Genomic DNA, 20012 nt, shown 5'->3' with positions numbered 1-20012 from the left:
CAACTATTTTAACACGACTCTTAGTTACTAAAATACAGCGATAATGTTTTTAAGATGAAATATGAGTTCTCAGAAAATCCATAAATTAAATGCTCGAGTGATTGATTGCCTAAACGTTTATATTATAATGATAAACTCTAATCACGTTGATTGATGAGTAATCTTCCTTCTAAAACGTCTGCCTGCCAGTCACATACCTTACTGTTTACAGGACTGATCGCTGCACAGTACAGATCCTGATTATCAAAGGGGAATCAGAGCAAATACACTGGAGCCGTTGATAGAATCCCTCTATGTTGACTGCATCTAGTTAAGTGCCCATCAACTAAAGAAAAAAAAGGGTTGTAAAAACACTTTAAAGGATTCTGAGAAAAAATATTTCGCCTCACACTTACTCCAGTTGGACGGTTTGCTGGAGCTTCAAATCAAGAAGTTCCTGACAAACGGGAAAGGCGCTTTGGACTCCGGCAACCCGAGTTCCCGCCTACAGACGGAGATGATTGGTGGGTGGAAATAATTTGGCTTCGGTTCCCACGGCATCGCAAAGCCTGAGTGGTCATTTTCGATGCCAATCGCTGACTGCCCATTCTCCCTGGCGATGAAGATGAAGTTATGTGCACACAATAATACAAGCTCACTTGTAACCGATAGTCAACAAGGAAACACAAGGAAAGTTACCGCAAGTAAAATGTCACTTCTGTGTGTTAAAGGTAATTAGTTTAGATTCAATGGCTGAGTTCACTGTCCTTATGAAGTGAAATTTATTTTTTTTTAAAAAGTGTTTGCTTTCTGCCAACCCATTATGTTTTTTTAAAACAAAAAGAGGATATTTTAAAAGCTGGCGCAAGACATTACGGCTGATCAGAGTTAATGTTTCTCTGTGGCACTTGTTGGACAAATAAACGAGTCGTTGGATAAAACTTTCTGCTTTAAAATGCAACCCTTTTATGCATTTCGGTTATGGGGAAAATATAATTTCTTACCAAAAGCGCAAATATCGAGGATGGTTTTGTATTTTAATCTGTTATGTGTGCTTTGCGCTGCATGAAGTTTTCACACTTTTTTCCCCCCTTCTCCGGTGTGTTTATTTTTCCTGTTTTTTTTAAAAAGTTGCTTTTGGACAGTAGGTGGGTGTTAGCGCGAGTTTGTGAGCCGAGAGCTCCCCTGGGCGCTGTGAGCCTGGCACCTTGCAACAACCATCAAGTGTCCTTCGGCAATCCTGTATTGCCCACCTTTGACATCACGCTGTATGGTTGCACTTGTAATACTGCACCAGAGCCCTGTTAGTAGTGAGTATGGCGTAGCCATGCCGGAGGAGGAAGAGATGATTTTATATTAGTGTCACACCCATGTAAGGGTGGTTGGGCGGTTCGTGTCATCCAAATTATGAGGTTCAGTTCAATCATAATCGGTGCCAGGGTTACAGCTGAGCGGCCACGCCCACCTGCTGAAGTTAAATTGCACAGCTCTCCAGCTTGTGCAACTTCTCCAGTCAATTTAGATATTTGAACTATTACAGTCTTCACAAAATCAAAAATCGAGTAACATTATAACTAAAAGATAAACTTGCATTTATATAGGGCCTTTCACGACTTCAGGAAGTCCCAAAGTACTTTTTGAAGTGTGGTCATTGTTGTAATGTAGGAAACACAGCAGCCAATTTGCACACAGTAAGGTCCCACAACAGCAATGTGATAATGAGCAGATTATCTGTTTTTAATGACATTGGATAAATGTTAGCCAGGATACAGGAGAGAACTCCCCGGCTCTTCAAAATAGTGCGATGGGAACTTGAGAGGGCCTCGGGTTAACATCACATTGGAAAGATGGCACCTCTGACAGTGCAACATTCCCTCAGTACTGCACTGGAGTGTCAGCCTAGACTTTGTGCTGAAGTCCCTGGGACTTGAACCCATAACCTTCTGACTCACAGGCAAGAATGCTACAACTGATGCCCCAACTGTAAAAGTTCTTTCCTGATCTTATGTGTTTGAAATGAATGACATTTCAGGAATCAAAGGATGAAAGACACTGCCATGGATGTTTTTAAAACAATATTACATAGAAGCTGCAGCACAGCAGCAGGTCATTGGCCTCAACTGGTTTATGCCAGCATTTATGCTCCACACTAGTCTCCTCTGACCCTACTTCATCTAACCCTATCAGCATATCCTTCTATTCCTTGTTCCCTCATGTGTTTATCTAGCTTCCCCTTAAATGCATCTATGCAATTCGTCTCAACTACTGCTTGTGGTAGCAAGTTCTACATTCTTCCCACTCTTTGGGTAAAGAAGTTTCTTCTGAATTCCCTATTGGATCTATTGGTGACTATCTTACATTTATGGCCCGTAGGTTTGGTCTCATCCACAAGTGTAAAGATCTTCTCTACATCTACCCTATCAAACCCCTTCATAATTTTTAAAGACCTTGATGAGGTCATCCCTCGGCCTTCTCTTTTCTAGAGAAAAGAGCCCCGGTTTGTTCAGCCTTTCCTGATAAGTATATCCTTTCATATCTGGTGTCATCCTTGTGAATCTTTTTTGCACCTTCTCCAATGCCTCTATATCCTTTTTATAATATAGAGACCAGAACTGTTCACAGTATTCCAAGTGTGGTGTAAACAAGGTTCGATGCAATCTCTGCTTCTCAAATCTATCCCTCTAGAGATGAACCCCAGTGCTTGGTTTGCTTTTTTTTAATGGCCTTATTAACCTGCATCGTTACTTTTAGTGATTTGTGTGTTTGTACCGCTAGATCCTTTTGTTCCTCTATCCTATTTAGACTCTTATTATTCAAGCAGTATGTGGCCTCCTTATTCTTCCTACCAAAATGCACCACCTCACATTTGTCTATATTAAAATTCATTTGCCATTTACACGCCCATTCTGCAAGTTTATTAATGTCGTCTTGTATTTTGTCGCATTCTTCCTCAGTATTAATTATACCCAATTTGGTGTCGTCTGCAAATTTTGAAATTGTACTTCCGATTCCTGAGTCCAAATTGTTTATGTAAATTGTGAACAACAGTGGTCCCAGCATCTATCCTTGTGGAACACCACTTCCCACCTTTTGCCAGCCTGAGTAGCTACCCTTAACTCCTATTCTCCGTTTTACTTATAGAAACATAGAAAACATAGAAAATAGGAGCAGGAATAGGCCATTCAGCCCTTCGAGCCTGCTGCGCCATTCAATATGATCATGGCTGATCCTTTATCTCAGTATCCTATTCCTGCCCTCTCCCCATACCCCTTGATGCCTTTTGTGTCTAGAAATCTATCCTGCTCCTTCTTAAATATATTCAGTATATTTTATTATTAAGTGGTTGTGGAGAATATTGGACTTTCAGGACTAGTAGGTGCTGTACTCATTAGGGTTTCAGTACCATCAAGAACTGCAAGAACTAATGCCAGCAGTTGGTGACTGTTCTTAAGAGGTGAAACCAATTGTATGCGGTTCATTTCCAGGTAACCATTATTCTTAGAACTATGCAGATGGTGTAGGTAGTTTTATTTCACTTGCACTAGTGTATTTTTGGATGATAGGTGTTATCTCAGATGTGAGCCAAGAGTTGTACAGCTTTAATGTGACCTTAAATAAAATGGTCATTGCTTTTCAGTCACTTCTCATTCCATTTTAAATGGCTACAGTTCATATTTAGATGTATTTAGGAAGTATTTTTGTTTGCCATACAGAGAGAATAATGGGACAATTTGTACCAAAATGCATCTCAAAAATGTCAACGCCATTAATGTGTGATGTCTTGGTGAAAATGATGCATGGTTGTTCAGCTGTTTCCCATACAATGAGAATAATGAGTCAATCTGTATCAAAATGCATCTCAAAAATGACAACACCATTAATGTGTGTTGTCTTGGTGAAAATGATGCATGGTTGTTTGGCTGTTTCCCTTGTGAACTTACATAGCCATTGGCCCTAAAACTACTTTACTCTTAGTGTTTGCCCGAAATTCTTTTTTCTGATATTTTTTGAAGGCTTTAACCCATTTACTTTAAATGGGTTATCACCTCCGCTAAAATAGTCAGGAATTTCAGACAAATGTGTGAATTTTTTGTACATTTGCATTCCACTGTGTAATTTCAGGGCCATTCCCGTTTTACGGAATGGGTTGAATCTCAACCAATGGTTGTCAAGGTGATTCTGCACTGAGGATTAAAATAAAATTTGTAATAAAGGAAATGGCCTGTATTTTTATTATGAAAAAGTTGTTTTTTTGGTTTTAACCAAAACCTTTTTTACATCAAGTGGGCCATATTTATGATTGTGCGGTAGTTGTAGGATTGTAAATCAGTGCATTGAGTTTTTGCCATAGTTGTACATATTTAGGCAATATTGGGCCAGAATTTACTGTCAAAATAATAGTGAGGCTAACGCGCTCACTGTTAATTATGCGCAAATCGCACAGCAACTTCAGGCGAGGGCAGCAGTGTGGTTAAATGCGAAAATCCAGAAGCTGCTACTGCTCCGCCATTAGCTTTCTGAAAAGGCATCTCACTGTCTGACTCACCATTCAAATGCATTCTTGCATGGTAGATACGAACTAAACTCGCTATAGAAAGTTAGGGCTTGTCCATTCCAGTGTAAGTACCCTTTTAACAGCGTGGTAAGTTTTAATTATTGCCAACCAACCTCTCTGGCACTGAAAATTAACTTTTACAAGTGTGGAGTCTCATTCCTTCAGATTTTAATTGTTGTTGGAGATTTTTTAAAAATTACATTCTTTTTTACTTATCACTTTTTTTTCTCTCTAAATCCAATCCTTCCCTCACTTTCTGTACCTGATTTGACATTGAATTCACTATTCTAACTTACACTTCCAGGTTCAGACTGCACTACGTATTAACAATCCTTCAATCTGATTGGTTAAGGAGATACACAGTTGCTTGCCCTGTTCACACAGGTCCCAGATGCCCTGTAGAGGGCACCATGCTGTTTCGCTCTCCCATTTACAGCAACTTGCTGTGCAAAAGCTCATGGAAATGGCCAAGGGCAAGTCAATTGAACAGTAGGTGCTGTTCGTTCACTGGCTACAGTAAATTCTGGCCCATTGTGTATTGAGGATTCAAAGTACTGTAGTTCTTTGGTGAAACCATTGGTAGGCACCTTGGGTTGGCTAATTGTCCAATAAATGTTTTGAGGTGTGGTGGTGATCTTTTTCATTAGTCCAGGTGGGTTGGTTGCCTTGATAAGTTTATGGGAGAAAGATTTTGTCTTGTGAGTCTTCAAGAAAGAGGCAGAATGCATGGTTCTTCCATGCTCTAGTACTCATTTTGGATGTCCCGCAGGTACTTTGTCCATGTTTACTATTGGAATTGCTGTAGGATCATTTGACTTTAAAAAAAAAAAATTGTTCTTGGCCAACTAGTTGCCGTTAGGCCATTAAGAGTCAATTAAGTAGTGGGTGACTGGAGTCACAAACCAGTTTGGGTTTCCCTACCTGGTCCTTGACTCCCACACCACCAGGTAGGGGTGGCTGTTTTTCCTCCATGCTAGCTATTAGTGAACCAGTTGTGTTTTTACAATAGTTCTTCAGCTTTAATAACCATTTTCTGGTGCTAGCTCACAAATCACCAGATTTATTGAATTCAGTTTCACACTTATCCTGGTGGGATTTGAACCATTGACCTCTGGGGTGCCATTCAGTACCATAATCTCTGGTCTATTGTGCTCCCTAGAAGTACCCAAGTGGAAGTGAAAAGACCAATGAAAATGGAGTAAAGAGAAAGAGCAAAACCTAAGGTTGCCCGCTCACAGCCCCAACTAACAAATTACTATGGATCCACAATATTGCCGAAGCATGTACAATTATGGCAAACAGTGAGAGCTGTGGTAACATGTATGTGTGTGGAATGAGGAAGAGCTGGAAGATTTCCTAACTCTGGTTATTCAGTCCCTTCAGGAGATTAAATAAATTGGCTAAAATTGGCAAATTGTGAATGAGCCCTTGGAAGGAGGAACTCGAGGGTGTCGGATGGTCTTTTCTTGTTCAATTAATTTTGATGTTATTACATTAAAGTTAAAGCAATTAATTTTTTGTTTAATTTTTAACTGACTGAAAGGATATGGCAAATTTAAAAGAGATTCTTTCACTTTTGCCTAGACTCAGATTTTAGAATATTTGCGTATGTAGGAAATAGCTTTGCTGGAAACTTATGTCAACAGATGCTATTAACAGGATACACCCATCCTGGTGTCTACAACACGAAAGAATTTTAAGAAGTTATTTCCTTTTGAGTGACCTTGTGCTTGTTACTCATCTTTATACAGTACTACAGAGTATTACCTGATGATTTTGGCCAAGTTATGAGGAAAAGATGCATTTATAAAATTAAATTCTACAGATTACTTTCTTATATTTTCATGAGTGAGGCAAACTGTGTATCTTGAATACAAATTATATAAAGTGGCATTCAGCATTCTGTTTCTAATACAGTGTGTTGTTTTGTTACAGATACTATTTTTATTCTAAAAGTAATAGGTTAGTAACATGCAGCAAACTTTCTGCTGAGCAAATTTACACCTTAGTGAGGTAATTGTGTACATCAGAGGAGATTGTACTGAATGGAATGAAGTATAACTTGTCGTACTTTGAAAATGTCTTTGAAGGAGACCGGTTAGTACAGTGTATTTAGAATGCTGGCCTTTTACCTGAGATGTGAATCTGACTCCATCCCAGAAATATGGAATTAACAGGCTCCTTTCTATACTGGCTTTGAATGCTCCAAGTCATAAGAACGTATGATTATGGCTTGACCTTTCAGGAGGAGCTTTGCAGTACAGTCCTGAGCGGGTATTCAGACTTGTGGTCCATGGTCTGCTTCGATGCCTGAGTTGTGGCTGCAGCAGGTGACTTAGCTCAGTGATAGGCTCCTTTGTGAAGTGGAGGCACCTGAGCCATTGCTGCTCCAGTCTGCTGCCTGGACCACGGCCCCCAAAGCAGCCATTTCTCTCCTTACATGTGTTTCCTCCTGTCTGGAGCCAGAGTGCATCTCCACTTTAAGAGGTTCTATGTGCCTTTAAGTAGCGTTAAGAGACGCCCAATTTCCACCCCCCCCCCCACCGCAAACAGCTGTGCAGCCAATGAATAACGCAGGTAGCACTGGCTGCACACCTGAACCATTTAAATGACTTCCCAACACGAATTTAACGTGGTCTCTGGGAAGAGGTGTAGGAATTGCCCACTCCTAATTTCTAGTCTATTGTTTGGGCCAGACGACGGAATGTTATTCTGTATCTAACTAGAGTGATAGCCTGACCTGGAGCATCTGATGCAGATCCTTGAAGGGCAGCTTTCCAAATCGTGGAATACCCTCACAATCTTCTACCAGTTAACAAAAATCATGGGATGTACATCTGTGATTTCACGATATGCACTCCCAGCAGGTGAAGCTCTGGTCTTGGATGTGCATTCAGAAAATATAGTCTCCTGGCACTATTTCTTTTTCTAAGAATTTAACCCGGAGCAAGTTTTGGGCTGGCGGGAGGCAGGGCGTGTGCAAAATGCACTCACTGGCCTAAATTTCAGGCCTAGGGTATTTGAACTCCTGGCCCAGAACAGGCATGAAGAGGGCGCAGGGAGCCTGCTGGCAAGTGAAGAGCGGGCAGCTTTCACCTGCCAGCAGGTGGCGGGGGCCTTTTGGGAGAGTCTCGTATAACTTTGCAATCCAATCAGGTAGCATCATCGAGTAGGTGGAGGAGGAAGACATTCCCCTGCAGAGAGCAGCTGAACAGGATGAAGATTAAGAGCCAGAAGAGATTATAACAGAACCACCTTTGCAGAAAGCTAGAAATCTATGACATGTTCTCATAGATGATACTTTCCCTAAGTGTCCCATCTGCCAAATGCATTAACAGTCCGCTCCATATCTGCACCATGCAGTGGTTAAGTATGTCTTCCTCAACATTAGCCCCTGTACTAACTCGACTACCGTGGACTTCATTCCTTTCATCTGTTAAAACCTTCTATGAGACTAACACGAAGGAATAATCTACCTGACAACGCTGCATCTGTCCATAACAACTTTGATAGGAGGTCCTGTGGAGACCAAGTTCCATCTTCACACCGAAGAGACCCTTCATTGTGTCGTGTGGCACTAACACCCTGTTAAGTGGGATAGATTAAAATCAGATCTAGCAGCTCAAAACTGGGCATCCATGCGGCACCATGTGCCAGCAGCAGCAGCAGAATTGTGTATCACCACAATCTGTAAGCTCATGGCCCAGCATATTCCTCATTCCTCCATCACCATTAAACCAGATGACCAACCCTGGTTCAATGAGGAATGTAGAAGAGCAGCCTTAGGCGTACCTGAAAACAAGGTGCCAATCTGGTGAAGCTACAATACCGGACTACATGCATTCTAAACAGTGAAAGGAGCATGCTTTAAACAGAGTTAAGTGCTCCCACATACAATAGCTCTGCAGCCCTGCCGCATCCCGTTTTGAATGGTAATAAACAATTAGGCAACTGACAGAAGGAGGAGGCTCCATGAACATCCCTACCCTCAACAATGGTGGAGCCCAGCAAAAGACAAGGTTGAAGTGCCTGCAACTATCTTCAGGCAGAAGTGCCAAATTGATGATCCTTCTCAGCCAATTCAATTCATTCCATGTGACATCAAGAAATATCTGAGTGAACTGGACACAATAAAGGCTACGCGTCCTGACAACATTCTACCTATAGAGCTGAAGACCTGTGCCCCAGCTAAGCTGTTCTAGTTCAGCCTCAACATTGGCATCTACCTCATAATGTGGAAAATTACCCAGGTATGGTCTGTTCAAAACAAAAAAAAAGCAGGACAAATCCAACCTGGCCAATTACCATCCTATCAGCTGACTCCCAATCATCAGCAAAATGATGGAAGGAATCGTCAACAGTGCTATCAAGTGACATTTACTCACCAATAACCTGTTCACCGATGCTTAGTTTGGCTTCCACCAGGATCATTTGACTCCAGGCTTTATTATAGCCATGGGCTGAACATGGCCACAAGCTGAATTCCAGAGCAGTGGTGAGAGTGACTGCCCTTGATATCAAAACAGTATTCGACAGAGTGTGACACAAAGGAGCCCTAGTAAAATTGAAGTCAATGGGGAGTACATTTGCCACACAGACTGCAGCAGTTCAAGAAGGCCCATCACCACCTTCTCCAGGCAACTAGGAATGGGCAATAAATGTTAGCCTTGCCAGTGACACTCACATCCCAAAATTAATTTAAAAAAAAACTCCAGGTAAATTCTCTAGAAACAGTTGAAATAAATGGCAACCAAAAATGGCTAGTGTTTTTACATCTGTTCTTCTTCTTGGTGATTTATGTGCTCTAAAGCCTAACTTAGTGCTTCCCCAGTGGCAGCAGACTGCCTACTGAGTCTCAGTGAGGGCCTTTAGGGATTGAGGTGACTCTCCAGCTCCTTATGCTGGTTATGTGATGGTTATGGAACTGCTTGCACCATGTCTGCTGCTGCATTGGTTTCTTGGTTGTGCTCACATATGTTCACATCTTTCTGTGGGGTGGCTGTAGGAGCTGTGTCACCCTGTGAAGCAAAATGCTTAGCGGCCTGTTGCTGGTCTCCCTTCAGCCAATTTCTCCAGTATATTGAAGCCGGAGAAGACAGCTTCTTGGAAATTGGAACCCATGGTTTCTCTATCAGGAGTGTGTACAGTTGAGATTGTTGCACTGTGCTGAAGACCTCTTTGGACTGTGTTGCAGATCTCCCTGAAGTTGCGAAGCGTTCCATAGTGGACTGCAGTTCAGATAAGCAGTCATGCATGACTGTACAAATGGGACTAGTGGGTCCTTCATATTAGCCACAAGATGTGGCAAGGTGCTTGGCATAATCTATAATGACTAGAAAATGTTGAAGCATTATTCTTTTAAATGCAGGAAGTGAGTTCAGGACCCCAAAACCTGAGGATGGACCTGAGCTAGCCCTTATGCCAGCAGAATCCTGCTCCCCTCTGCCGTCCCCTGCTCCCGCTCACAAGTGCTCATGCTGACTACCTAAATATCCTGTGGTGGACACACAGTGTTGATGCTTGCAAACGGTGGAGTGGGTTACGCAATGTTGTGAGGTGGGGTTGCCATTTGGGACTGCAGCCTCTTCAGGGACATCTGTGTTACACTGGTGCCTGAAAACAGAGCATGAAATAGCTAATATTGTATGCATGTAGGTGTGTGTAGGAGGAGGAAGAGTAATTCCTCCAGTTTGGCTCTGCTCTCCTCTTATGAGTGCATCTGTCCCACAAACAGAAGAGTAGTTAGAATTTGGAAGCTCACATAGACTAATGAGTTAGATGGGCACCCTGTTAATGGTGTGCTAAATTTGCTTTGTGGGGTCACCTTTACAATGATCATGCAACAGAAGTTGTAGCTTTAGTTGACAGTAGAAAATGTGTCCTTTTGCAGTATGGGCATGCATGTGAAGCTTAGGAAGAACTACTTTCTGAAAATTTAGCATGGATTCTCAGTCAGGGTATAACAGGTTGAGAGGAACCGGTGGGCTGGGTTCGTTGGCTATCTACTTGATAATGCTGGATAGTCTTTAATAGACTTCCTGAGGGTGTTCATTATTTTTTTCAAAAACATCTGTTTCTCGGTCCTTTTGGATGGTGCACACTGCATTGACTCCTTATGCCAAGCAGTTTGGGTAGGAAGGTGTCTTGGCATGCCAAAGAGGGAAAGCCTACTTTGCTGCACTTCCTGGAGGAGGATGTCCAAAGAAGCATTAGAAAATAGAGCAGACTTGCTCCTTGCTGCAGCCATGTCTTGTGTGTGTAAAGAACGAACAAATGAACTTGCATTTGTACAGCACCTTTCGTGTCTTTGGGATGTCCCAAAGCGCTCCTCAGCCAATTGATTACTTTGAAGTTTAGTCATTGTTGTTATGTAGGCACATGTGGCAGCCAATTTGCATGCAGCAAGGTTCCACAAACAGCAAATGAGATGTGACTAGTTAATCTGTTTTGATAATGTTGGTTGAGGGATAAATATTGGCCCGGACACCGGCGGAACGCCCCAGCTCTTCAAATAGTGCCCTGGGATCATTTATGTCCCCTTGAACAGACAGACAGGGTCTCTGTTTAACATTTTATCTGAAAAACTGCACTTCTGACAATGCAACACTCATTCAGTACTGCACTGAAGTGTAGTGCAACAATTTATGTGGGCCCCTTTTTAAATAGCAGCTGCAGTCTTTAAGTGCTACAGCTGCACACTATTTCTGTCTCATTTTGTCAGTGATCTCTTAGCACCAGGCACAGTCCCGGCTCTGAGCATGCTATGTTTAATTAATGGGCCCAATCTTGGAAAATCCTGTGATATTGAGTGAGTGTTTTGCTCCCCATTTCAAGGTTCCGCTGCTTCAGTACTGGGACCAGAAATTTCCACCTACTATTTCTTTCCATATATAGTTTTTTTTATTTTAAAAAACCTTTAATTATTCCTATCAATGATTCTTTGGCTTCCTGGATGTTGGTTGAATTCCCGAAACCATTACTTACTGTTACAAGACATCTATCGTCACCTTTAAAAATGAAAAGAATTTAATCCATAGATCAGTTTAGTTTCATTAAGGAAGTAATATAGAGGAACTTCTGAAGGCTGCTTCAACTTGGCCTTATCTTGAAAAACATCTTGTGGGTAGCGCAGTCAGGTTTTACAGTTCATTTCATGCATCGCATATAAATTTGCTATGGATAGGAACTAAATTGTTGTTTTTTTGGATTGTGTATAGAATGAATGGCAGGCGTTTGAGAAAACCAGTGCAAGACAGAATGTGTGGTTGCAGATGAAGGATAAAGATGGCTGGAAAACATGCAGATGAAGAAAGAGATTGCCTTCTTCCTGTTTTCCAGCTATCATCAATGAGGCCATAAGAAGAATGAACAATGGTGTTTGGCAGAGATGTGTCATAATGCAAACCTGCAGTGGATTGTTTATGCACTTTAATTAAGAATATGTGCAGACATTTGCTTGACTCCATGGGGTGACAGATTATTTGCTTTATTGTTAGTTTTACAGTAAAAGAGCATTGCTGGATGAACACAAACAAATTACATGTTTTTCAGTTTTTATGCCAAAGCAGAATGTTTCTAATTTGAGTAAACTAAATCCTTTGTTCTGAACTTCAAGTTATGCTGATTGAGGTTTAAATTCAGTTATGAAGTTTCACATTTGCCGCATTTATAAATTGTGTCAAACCTTTAAAACAAAATTCAAGATGAATACTGATTAATTGCTGAGAGTAATCAAGGTAATGGGCTCAGGTACCACTACCATTGCAATGTGCCAAAAATGAACAACTCTTGTTGGAGTTTGACTGGATTATTCGCCTAACTCTGCAGCTGTGGTATACAGGGCTCCAATTAGTATTTCAAAAGGATAGGAGTTAGGAATTCTAAAGAGTAGTAGCTTCTTTCCTTCAACAAAATTATAGTTTCTAAAGTTCCTAAGTCAATCTGCCAGTAACACTGTTAGAACTACATACTAATTGCAATAAAGTAATGTGGCAGAACAAACCTTATTTTCACTCTTGCTGTCTGTTAAATGAAACCAACGCTAATTCTCTCATTTGTACAGTTAGGATTTATGGGGGGAAGCTATGTAAGTGTTGTACCATGAAAAATGGGAGTGCACTATAGGCAGCTAAGTGCATCTTAACTTAATTAAGGACAGATGCCATGAATAAATATTCCAATTACTGTGATTGAAAAAGCCTTTGCAAAGAAAACAGAGAAGCAATAATGCATAGCAAAAAATAAAATGAACCAGCAGCAACAGTATATGTGATGTGGTTGATTTAATTCAGTGAACTGTTGAACAATAGTACAGTACATTGAATGCTTAAGATACTGAGATTATAAGATGAGAAGAAACCCTTTCCAAGTTTTGAGACTGATTGTGCTTGACACAAATGGGCAGAAATTAATTGGGACTGGAGCGAATGGATGGTTGCAGTGGGGGGAAAAAGTTTGGTCCTAAGGAAGAACTCTTATGTATGAAACTTTTTTTTTCAATATTGGCACAACATTTTCTCCCCAACAGATGAGCTTCATGGTATCAAAGTCCGAAACTTTGAAATGCTCCAAAATAAAAAGCTACTATGGTGATTAATCTTAATGTATCTGCAAAATGCTGATTGAGGAGGAAACATCAGAACAACCAATGAATGTATTGACCAATCTATTTGGGTTTGAAGAGCTTTGGATGGAAGATGTAGTATTGGAAGAGATCCTAGTTCACATGCAAGATTAATGGGATAGGTGAAGCTAATTAGCTTTCCAGTGTTACGATGCTCTTTGACATGGAAGTGAACTTTTTGAAATAAATATTTAGTTAAAATTGCCTGGAATGAGTATAAGGTGTTGCAGTTCAAGGTTTCTCCCAGCACTTTTAACTTGTGCTTGAGTCAGAAAAGCAGTTTGTATAAGCAGACTGAGTTGTTATGAACCAAAACCTGTGCCCTTATGTGTGCCATGACGAGGATAGAATGCCACTGGACTAATGATTACCCTTTAACTGTAGCATATTGTATGGAATTCACATGGAATTCCCACAGACCATTACAATCAAACTGCAATGAATAGATGTAATTACAAGTAAGATTTTACATAGAAGCAGTGCTGTGTCTTGGGATGTTGAACTATTTGCCACGGAAGATCTGGGTATGAATTATGTTGAAGTGTTACTTTTCAGTTGAGCTCACCAGGGTTTAAAAATCCAATGAGCTGCACGTGAAGACACATGAAAGGATCATGATATCCAGTTTCCACAACCAAGCAGTCTCATTGTTATGCCCTAGTGTCGTGCTATTGTATAACTAGATATTTGGCAGTACAGATGAATTCCTCGTTGTAAAGGACTTGTGACTGCTTTTTTTTTTATTCGTTCACGGGATGTGGGCGTCGCTGGCAAGGCCGGCATTTATTGCCCATCCCTAGCGAGATTTTTACAACTGAGTGGCTTGCTAGGCCATTTCAGAGGGCAATTAAGAATCAACCACATTGCTGTGGGTCTGGAGTCACATAAAGGCCAGACCGGGTAAGGACGGCAGGTTTTCCTTCCCTAAAGGACATTAGTGAACCAGATGGGTTTTTACAACAATCCGGTAGTTTCATGGCTATCATTACTGATACTAGTATTTTAATTCCAGATTTTTTTATTTAATTTAAATTTATTTATTTATTTATTTAATTAATTGAATTTAAATTCGCCAGCCGCCGTGGCGGGATTTGAACTCGTGACTCGGGATTTTAGTCCAGGCCTCTGGATTACTAGCCCAGTAACATAACCACTATGCTACCGTACCCCATTATTAGAGGGACTGTTGGTGCTGAACCTGAGAGAATATCTAGAGTAGATCTGAGATTTGTAACAAGCAGTAAGACATAGCAACTGATTAATGGTACAAATGTTTAAAAAGAATAATGACATTAAAAACTTGGCATTAAAAACTGTAGTTTAGCCTTAGTTTAATCGCTTTCTTCAGATCAGCCATCTTCTGACCAGCATTCAGGTCCTCTGGGTTTTGCACACTACATTTACTGTCAGAATTTTGCTCTGCAGCTTGCCGAGTCGTTCTTTTTGGAGGAGGGTGTCCTTCTGTCCAATAGCGGACAACCCTCCTTCCTTATACTTCATTAATCAAGATGTCCATCGAATCATTGAAACATTAATAAACCAAGTTAATCCCCAAACACCAACAGCAATTTCTGTGAAAAGAAATGCACAGTAACGAGCTGGTAAAGCATGTGATTCATAATCGCAGGATGTTTGTGAGCAAATTAGTTACATTTTAATAGTGCATTAATCTCTCATTTTTAGATTTGATTTTCAATGATGAATTATGTGTTGCAGCAAACTGAAAGGGTCTTGCAAAGAATTAAAAATTAGTAATCCTACTTTTTTCATCCATTGTGGTGTCCCATGTAATGCTTTGCATTATTTTACAATTTCTTTATTTAATCCTTAGTCAGGTAAAAGTCTAAAGACAAAGTTACATTTTATCACTTTTTTGTCACTTTTGTTGGTATTTTGTGTTACCTGTCTCGATTTAAAAAAAAATATTGTGCATTTTTTTAGCATTTTGTGGCTGGGTAAATTCTCTCGACCAATTCATAGTTGTAATCTATGCACTTCCGTGTGAAAGGGACTTGGTGTGAGTTAGAATACGGGCAGCAGAGTTTTGGATGAGCTCAAGTTTACGGAGGTTGCAAAGTGGGAGGCCAGCCAGGAGAGCGTTGGAATAGTTGGGTCTGGTTGTAACAATGGCACGGATGAGGGTTTCAGCAGCAGATCAGCTGAGGCAGGGGTGAAGACGGGATAAAGTGAGGTAGGTTGAGGCTGTAGTAATCAGATTCTCGGGGAAAGAGAGTTCACCGCAATTAGTCATAATTTGGCACAAGATGGCTAATTGATCTCTGGCATGGGAAAAGTAAATATACTACAGTGGAATTCAGTTATAGTGATTGATTTGGCCAGTAGCCCAATTGATCACAAAAACAGATATTAAGGTTTCCTACATTCTCATATAATCTAAAGTGCACTGCCTATCCCATGATCCTCTGTGTACTGCACTGCTGAACAATGCTACTCAACATTAAACAGCTGCTTCAGAATGTGTTGCTTAGAATATTAGTGCTATAGAAAGAATTTTGGTGTTTTTAGTTCACATATTGCTCTTGATGCAAAACTAGCGTTCTGAGTGCCCAGCAGTTTAGTCACTGAGTCATCTAGAAGATGTTTTATAGTTAACCAGCTAATAGCATTTATATAGACATGGTTTCATATGGCACCTTAACACATCTCAGAAGCACAGTGACTGTTGTTGTGTAGTCAAATGTGGCAGCCCTTTTACACAAAGCAGATCCCACAGACAGCAAAGAGCTGAATGACCAGTTAATTCGTGCCTTTTTTTAGGGATGGTGGTTGAGGTAGGAATGTTGGACAGGACACGAGGAGAACTCCTGTTTTTCTTGGAATAGTGCCAATTTTAATATGTACTTGAATCACCAGAAGAGACAGACAGATCGTTGATTTAACATCTTCAGTTGAAGGTTGGCATTAACAGCAATACAACACTCTCAGTACGGCACTGGAATGTTCTTATATTGGATTAAGTGCCATGTTGGTGCTGCCTGCTCCCGATATGGGAGTCTTGCACAGAAAGTGGCAATCCTAATGTAAAGTTGCTGGATTTCCTAAGGCCGTCTACTAAGAGGAAATGCGTATTCCTGGCAGTCAGCCTCTTTGAATCCGGTGAGCTTACTTTGTGATTATCACTGGCAGCACTAACATGGCTCTCACACTGTATTAAAGCAATTGTAAACAATTTTACAACACCAAGTTATAGTCCAGCAATTTTATTTTAAATTCACAAGCTTTCGGAGGCTTCCTCCTTCCTCAGGTGAACGAAATAAACTATGTGCTCAAGTCCTGAAGTGAAGCTTGAGCCCACAATTTTCTGACTTGGAAACAAAAAATGCTACCAAATGAGCCAAGCCAACACTCCTAAAACCAGTTAGGTTTCCCACTCCTAATCGGCACTCAGCAAAATGTTACGGTCAATGAAGGATAATTAGCAATGCATTAGTAATATCATTACCCATTCACGTGCTAATTGTGTGAGTTAATGATCTAACGATGTTTCAGAAAATGGATAACTGCAACTGAAGTGATCATTACAACTGAACTGTACTGATTACAATAAACCATTGCAATAATGCTTTTACATTGCTCTAAGTGGGGTCCCAGGGATGCTGGCTTCTGACTAGGGAAATTCAACAAGTTTATTTTGGAGGCGTTGCCGGCTGCATGGGACCCATTCTTTGAGAGTTATTGGCCTAGTGTCCCAATAACTACAGTAAAGCAGAAGTATATTATCAGATGGATTATGGTTTTGAAAAATAGCTTTTGATTGTTGAAAGAGACTGATCGTGATAAAGAGTTATATAATAGGATGCCACTAGTGTTGTAGGAATTGCTGATCAGAAGCTTAGGTTCAGGGATACTTATTAAATGCATAGCTGAGAGATCTTCACTCTATATTTGTTCTGTGCTGAGTTCTTGATGGTGAAAGTTCATTTTTTTAAAAAAGCCAACTTTATACAAAGTAAGAATGCCAGTGCTGAACTTTAAATTTTCTTCTGACCATGGTAACAGTTTAACTTGTCATTTTTGTTAAAATTTGCTTCCTTTCCAAAATGGGAAAGATGGGGCTGCTTCCATGGTCCTGTGTACTGGGACAGCAGGTGCACAACTGCACTCATTTCTTTCAGGCCTGCAATTCTGCACTCATCTATTTTTAGTGAACTGAAGTGCTTGTACCCATTTCCTGTGTGACTTTTAATTGAGACCCCAGATTTAATGCAAGAATGAATACCTGGCACAATTCAATTGTATTTATGTTGGCCTTGCTCTTTATTTTCTTTGTATGTCTATTTTGGAAGGGGAGCAAAGGAAGTTCCATAGGAGCATTTGCTCTTAAATATTGTTTAGAGGGTATATGTATGATGTTTACATTACCTTTTAGTGCATTGCGGTTTGTTAGACTTTTTTCTATATTTCTGAAATTTTCATTAATACATTAACTTTATGAGAAAAAGGGTGACCTTTTTTTCACAGCTTAAGGTAAATTTATCTTGAAAGCGCTTCAAATACATGAAATACTTTTATGCTTGAAATTGTGTAAGTTGAATGAAAGAATGCCAGGGAGATGACACCCAGGACCATCCTGTAGACCATGGCACACCTACTTGCCAATAACCCAGGACAACTGCCTCTGGTTGCTACAGATCAACAGATCAAAACTTTGTCATCTGCAGCAAACTTGCAACCAGAGGACTACGCTACTAACAGTTGGCAAGATTACTACTGACCTCATTTGTTATGCCTATGGCTTATTCCTGACTAGATACTTCAATATCAGGTACTGAGCTGCCCACTTGCTGTTTATGGATCTAAAAGAGCCAGAGTTTTCATCTCCTTTCCTACTGAATACCATGACACACATGCCCAATGTCATCCCATTTTTGCATTTCCTAAAATACTGGGGATCACAGATGGCTGCCATGTGTCCAGTCTGAAACTGTTGGCAGATATGAGTGTGGCAAGACTGTCAGTAGACTGTCAGTAGATTGCATCTTGACTGTCTGTCCTGCTGAAATATAGGTATGGTGGAGATGCAATAAAAGGTCTGTAAGGCGTGAAGGCTTGGCATGGGTAAACAGTAAACATGAAACAGATTGCCAGATTCCTTAAAGTGTGCTGTGTTGTCTGGTATCTGCGTCCAGGTCTGCCAAGTAGTATAGACAGCATTCAATGTGGCTGCTGCTATCTGCCAAGCATGTTGAACCGATGTTCTCTGGGGAGTGTGCCCTGGAATGCTAAAGAGGACAAGCTGCCTCGCATTCACCTCATGCAGCAGCACGTCCACTTCAGCAACCATCAAACAGGGGGTCTGTGGCAGCTCTGCTTTGCCACTTGCTCAGAGTCTTTTTATGCCTCTACATTACATTGTCCGTCCTATTGACCTTGCCTATCAGTTTCCGCACCCCTCCCATGCAGCCTTTGCAAAGGCTGAAAACTGCAGTGACCATTGTTAAGCTTTGAAAGTTTTTTTTCAAAAATCACTATTGTATAGGTCACTTTGGAGCTGTGCATTAAATGAGAATTTTTTTTTATTGTGCTGATTTTCTCTGCTTTCGTCCTCTCTTCCCCCACCCGCCCTCACCAACTTCTGACGGTATTGACTCCTGGCTCAGGCACATTTCCATGGGCTTTTCACCCAAGTGGCTATGGTTCATGTGTGAGCAATGATGGTGAGCACTGACAAGGTATTTGTATACAAGGACTATCACAGGTTAGCTAGATCCAGTCCTCATGCAAATATCTGCTAAAGGTGAAATCAGGAGCAGTAACGCTACTTGTATTTTTCCCTTGTTTGGTTACTTATTACTCATTTGAATGAAGTATCAGGGTGGAACTTTGGGATGTAAATTAAAAAGTGACCTATCAAATCTATTTTCTCAATGTGATTTCAGAGTTGATCTCAGATTGTTACTAACTGGCATGCATAACAATGGTTCTGCATATCTATTATGATAAAAATGGAAATAACAGGCCATTATTTGTTATCTGATCATGTCGAATTCCAACAGTTTCTTTGTAAGCTTGTGAGGGTGTTTGTTTTAGCTAAAAGGAAAACTCCTCCCCTTTCACATTTGTCTTTGTACAAGCTAATTTCTTGGAATCAAATGGATTTTTCAATTGCATGCGATCCAGGAGTATAGTGAAAATGGCCACCGAAATGCCTTTCATTGCCAAATACTGTTTGACAATTTACATCTAGTCGTGAAATTGTACAATCAAGTATGGAACAAGATAAAGCTGTTAACATTGCCTTTCCTGCCTCAAGTTTTGTGATCCATTGAGACCTTGATAAGTAAGTGTCCATTATGCAAAATTAACTTTAAAATAACTAATGCTCTCATTTGAGTATCTCTTCTACAATTTTATCCAAAATACTGAAGGCCAGTTGAAAAACAATTTTGTATGTGGTGTCCCAAGCTAAGGAAGTTGCACCTAGTGTCTATATCAAACTTTCAAGTAATGTTTAGCTCTGGGTAAAGCTCTCACTATTCCATTCTAATTGTAAAATAATCTCAATTGAGCCATTAGACCCTTTCTATTTCTTTCTTCAGCTGATCTTGTACTTTCTTTTATCCCATCAATGTACAATTAAAATCTGGATTCCAGTGGCATTAACAGTGATCTAATGAAGTGTGTCACCTCTTGTATAGTGATTTAGCCTAAATGTAGAATGACAAATCTATGTGCATATTTAGTGATTGTGTGTGTTTAAACTGTACTAATAGTTTTCTTTACATTTGTCTAGTTAAAAGAGGGAAACTGCATGGACCATCTGGTAAGACATTTACTTTTCTCACCTTCCCTGATTAAATGTCCCATTCTGTTTAAATACAGCTTGTTCCTTGC

The 20012-nt window shown here is 40.4% G+C and overlaps 1 protein-coding gene across 4 annotated transcripts in view; it reads left to right on the top strand.

Moving 5' to 3' along the window:
- The first annotated feature begins 604 nt into the window (after positions 1-604).
- The window catches only part of LOC137301857 (protein unc-13 homolog C-like), a 514180-nt gene continuing 494772 nt past the window's right edge, over positions 605-20012 (top strand). For all 4 annotated transcript variants that reach the window (XM_067971546.1, XM_067971545.1, XM_067971544.1 and 1 more), the window contains exons 1-2: positions 605-710; positions 19912-19941. In XM_067971546.1, coding sequence (XP_067827647.1) covers positions 605-710; positions 19912-19941 — 136 coding nt within the window. The remainder of the gene's footprint in view (positions 711-19911; positions 19942-20012) is intronic.

This window comes from Heptranchias perlo, chromosome 34, assembly GCF_035084215.1.
Source record: "Heptranchias perlo isolate sHepPer1 chromosome 34, sHepPer1.hap1, whole genome shotgun sequence".
NCBI lineage: Eukaryota > Metazoa > Chordata > Chondrichthyes > Hexanchiformes > Hexanchidae > Heptranchias > Heptranchias perlo.
This window is presented reverse-complemented; position numbering and strand designations above follow the sequence as displayed.